At 44.1% G+C, this 4688-nt stretch overlaps 1 protein-coding gene across 1 annotated transcript in view; it reads left to right on the top strand.

Annotated features, from left to right (window-relative positions):
• LOC105304362 (voltage-dependent calcium channel subunit alpha-2/delta-3-like) overlaps nucleotides 1-4688 on the top strand; it is a 676581-nt gene that overhangs the window by 448355 nt on the left and 223538 nt on the right. The window contains exon 10 of the mRNA XM_023522298.1: nucleotides 4364-4453. Within this exon, the coding sequence (XP_023378066.1) occupies nucleotides 4364-4453 (90 nt within the window). The remainder of the gene's footprint in view (nucleotides 1-4363; nucleotides 4454-4688) is intronic.

The raw sequence follows: 4688 nt of genomic DNA, 5'->3' as shown, positions 1-4688 counted from the left end.
CAAAGCTGCTTACCTCAAGGTGTCATAATTGGTAAATGGTGAAACCAGAACTAAAACTCAGTCTCCTGAATTCTAGTTCAGTTTTTTTTTTCCCCTCTACAGTCTGTGGGGTTTATATATCAGTTGCTTATACACAACAATTATAATTACATTAAATATAATAATTTTTTAATCTTAGAGCAGCCACAACTAGGAGTAGAGAAAAAGAAATCTGTATTGAGGAGGATGCTGCAGGGCAGTCAACCAGTCCCCTTCATTCCCTTCCAGACGCTACCCTTGGAGTAGATTCATTTTTAGCAAATTACTTTATGTGATGGTTCTGGAGGCAATGACTGTTAAATCTACACACACATGGAGTATGCTGGTGTGAAGTGCCTTGCTCTGTATGGTGTGGGCACTCGCAGAGTGTGTAAAAAAAAAAAAACATGCAATGCCATACAGCTGTCAAAAAGGGGGAGCAGGGCGTGTAGGTGAGATGAGGAAGTTCATTCCGATGCAGGCAGAGCTTTGTGGAAGTATTGTCTCAGCCAGGGTCATTTTGATTGTCGTGGTCATCAAGTTCTTTTCATTAAGTGGCCCACATCCAGCTCAGTCTAGTGAGGCAAAGAAGCAAATTTATTGGCTCACTTAGCTAAAGAAAAGCTAACGATAGCTGGATCTAGAGGCTCAAGCCATGTTGTCATGACTGTCTTGCTCCCTGAATAGTAGGCTCTTTTTGGCTTGACTTTTGCCTCGATTCAGGTGAGTTCCTCCTATACAGTTGCTGGGTGGCTGATGGCATCACCAGGCTTCCTCGCTAACCTCTCAGTAATCTCAGTAGAGAGTTTTTTCCCCTCATTTCAGGAGAAGCCCAGGGATTGGGTCATATGCTCATGCCTGACCGTGGCCAATGGTATAGAATTCACAGATTAGACAGGCCTGGTAAACGGGCCCACTCCTAGATCTGGGAAGGAGGGAGACAGATGTTAGTCTTACCTAAACCATATAAATTCTGGGAAGTGGGAAAGAAGGAAAACCAGAAGAGGAAGAACAGATGCTGGACAAGCAAAAATCACACATATGTAGGTCAGTTTCCTCTGACTGACTGTTGGCCAGTGGCTTGGTGAGGAGGAGGAGGAGGATCCAGTCTATCCTTGTATCTCTAGGTCAACACTGTCCAGTAGAACTTTTTGCAATGATGGAGATGTTCTTTAATCTTCACTGTCCAGTACAGCAGCACTAGCCACATGAGGCTACTGAGCACTTGAAATGTGGCTAGTGAGACTTAATTTTTAATTATAGGTAACATTAATTAAATTTAAGGTCAGTAGTTACATGTAGCTCATGACCACTATAGTGAACAAAGCAGCTCTTAGTGGAAGTCACATCACAGGAGATGGTTCCTTGAAAGGCAAGACCTGGTTTTGTGTTAAGTGGAGAGTTGGACTGAGAGCTAAATGCATCCTGGAGGACCAGAATGATGAAGCTGATTCGGTTCAGTTTATAGAATAGGAGAAAAAGGTGCTTGGACGTGAGGGAGAGTAGAGAGAAAGAAACAAAGAGAGAGTTCTTTGTTTGTGATATCATTTGGAAACCCTTAACTTGAAATAATTTTTCCATCTAATATATGGGCCAGATTTGTACCAGGAAAAACAAAATCACAACTGACCTTGTTATAAAAGTGAATTGAGGGGAATTCCATGACATGTTGTTACATTTTCCTCTTATGTGTCCAACAATAAAAGCAACCATCGCCTGAAGGGTCTTTCTGTACATGACACACAGCTACACATGGATTAAAAGAAAAATTAAATGGGGTGCCTCTGTTATTTAAAATAAAAAACTGTGTAAACTTGTGTGAGCACAATTAAATGCAGTTGACAGAAATGACATCAGAGGAATAGAATCAACTTGTCAAGGCAGGGTCTGGTCACTGCCATGTGAATCTGGGGCTGGTTAAAGGCCAGCCTCTCTGGAAGCTGTGTGATGGGCCTTTCCTCATGCTCCATGTTCTGTAGGGTGTGTGAGGAGTCACTTGTTGAATTAAGTCATTTCAGTGGTCAACACTCACCCACAATTCAGGTTTCCCAGGGTAGTTGTCCTTGATGAAGGTAGACTGATCTATCCTGATCCCCTCTTGCCCACCCATAGCCCGGATGCCTGGGCTTCCTCAGATTCAGTTAACTGCCTGGATTTGTTCACCAAATGCTGATGGAGGACCCGCCATGTGCTTAGTATCCTGCTGGGACTTGCACATTGAGCACGGAGAACAGAGAAGCATGGGGCTTAGTTCCTGGCTGTGTTGTTTGTCTGGTTCCTTGGCCTTTATCATTCCTCTCCCCCATCACTCAGGCACTTGATAATCACCTATAGACTCAGCCACTGACTAGGCAGAAAGATTAAGAAAGAGCATTCTGGAGCCAGATTGGCCAAGTATATATCAAACTCATGGTCAGTGCCTGGCTTATTAGAAACCCCTCCTCCTCCCCTCACTCCCCCCACTCCCCACCAAAAAACAAACAAACAAACATATAAAACAGGTATATAGTGGAAAGAAGGAAGGCATTAGAATGGGTGAAGTTTACCTGGGGTAGAACTTTGACCAGGTAGCAAGATGGTGTGTGAATTTGGGCACAGTGCTGAGCCTCAGTCTTCTCATTTGAAAGTGGGATGATGGACCCTCACAGGGTTGTTGTGAGGATTTTCTTGCCTCATATTTGTTAACAACCTAAAGTAGAGCAGGCTTTGAAAACCTGGGCTGCTCTGGTGAGCATGAGGGTATGCTTGCTGTGAGGAAGGGTTGGGCCAGGGAAAGGTCTTGTGGGCTATGTGAATATCCCCAAAGTGAATGATCAACTTCAAAGCCAGCCTGATTCATGTTAGGCCTGAGTGTCATTAAAGCTGAATCACCGTGAGGAGCCCACCCAAACTCCAGTCCAGTGTGTCAGCAAGCCTGCAGCCCACCCCCCAGGACCAGTGGCCCCTGTTGCTTCTTGAGGGGACCCAGGCAGAAAAGCATCTTAGAACCATCAGCCATGTCCTATGATTGGTCTCTATGATCTGTTCTGATACTGTAATCAGTTTCAGGGTCTTATGGCAAATGCATAATGAGCAGGTGTCACCATCTAAATGCTGATGGCATGCTTGGGGCATTGTTGGGTTCCAGGTCATAATAAGAGACAGAAAGCTACTCCTAGGCCAGCAAACATTTTCCATGAGCTCACCCTTCCTGTTCCTCTTCCTCTCGGTAATTCTTCTTGCCACTTTCCCCAACAGACAAGCATGCCTTTGGGAAGAGAATAATTCATTTCAATAGAAAAGAAATGGTTTTGGAATAGGTCAGTTAGAAAATAATGCCAGGCAGCTGTGTCACTGTGGACATGGGCTTTGGGTCAGTGAACATCGCACATATTTAACTATCCCTGTACATGCACCTGGACCTGCTCTTGCCCCTTTGTTGGGAGCAGACATGGGAAGGGTTCCATAGTTACCTCCTTTTGTCGCTTTACTCTCCAGCTGACACTGGGCTTCTACAGAACCAACATAGTCAGAAGGGTCTTGGGGCCGCTTTCGAAGAGTCTCATTCCCATTTTTCTCATACCCTGAAGTTCTTCTGATTTCTAGCCTGTGTCTCTCTAGCCATAATCACAATTCTCATGTTATGATCAAGTCTTTATTCTTGCTCTTTGTAGATGGATACTAAGAACCTTCTGTATACCAGATATGTGGTAGTCATGGAAGACAGAGATGGAGTAGGCAACCAGAAATAGCCTGTCTTAGAAATGTCACAGTCTCGAGTGAGGACAGAATCTAATCAGGCAGTTAAATACCTGGAGTGCTAAGTGCAAAGTGGATCTGAGCATGAGTGTATCACAGGGTCCCAAGGAAGCATTCTAAGCCAGTCTCGGAAGCAGGTGGTCTGGAAGGCGTCTCAGACAGAAAGGGGATGATGTTCAAACTGAGTCCTAAAAGTAAGTGGGAGAGAACCTGGCAGGGGAGCCAGGGAATCGGTTGGGAGTGGGGTCCTAGTGGAGGGGAGCATGGAGTCCCAAGAGTGATGAGAAATGGAAAAATAGTTGGTAGAAGAGGAAAAAGTCATGGGAGATGAAACTGGAGAGAAAAATAGTAATTTTAGACAGTGATTGTCACCAGAATTCAATAAAATTTTTCCCCCTAAAATCTAACAAAGCAAAAAAATACATGTGGAAGGTAAATTTTATATTGACTAATAAGTCTTTTAAATTTCAAAGGGGAAAAAAAGACAAATGATGACCATTTAGGTCTGAGATTCATTGGTCTTGCCTCAGCATACGCTTGTTCATTCAAGGTTGGCATTTCACATAACAGGACGGATGCTAATGGATTTTCTGCTTTGTTGTTTCAGCACTTCAGGGAGCATCTGGACAAACTCTTTGCCAAAGGAATCGGAATGCTGGATATAGCTCTGAATGAGGCTTTCAACATTCTCAGCGATGTAAGCTCCTCTGATTTGCCTTTCTTGTGTCCAGCAGAATAGATTAGATAGGATTTTTTTTTTTTTTTTTTTTAGTTGTGGACCAGTGTTATTGTTAGCCCTGGCTGTCACTGAGCATTATTCACAGGCAAACGATGGCAGGGTTAGGCTGGCAGTTTGCAAAATCTAAGGAACCAGGTCCAGCCAGTGAGGCCAAAACAGCCCCCGTGCTGGGCAAGGTTGGTGGTATGGTCTA

Source organism: Pteropus vampyrus, unplaced genomic scaffold (genome assembly GCF_000151845.1).
Source record: "Pteropus vampyrus isolate Shadow unplaced genomic scaffold, Pvam_2.0 Scaffold337, whole genome shotgun sequence".
NCBI lineage: Eukaryota > Metazoa > Chordata > Mammalia > Chiroptera > Pteropodidae > Pteropus > Pteropus vampyrus.
The sequence above is the reverse complement of the archived record's forward strand: the minus strand, read 5'-3'. Positions and strand labels throughout refer to the sequence as shown.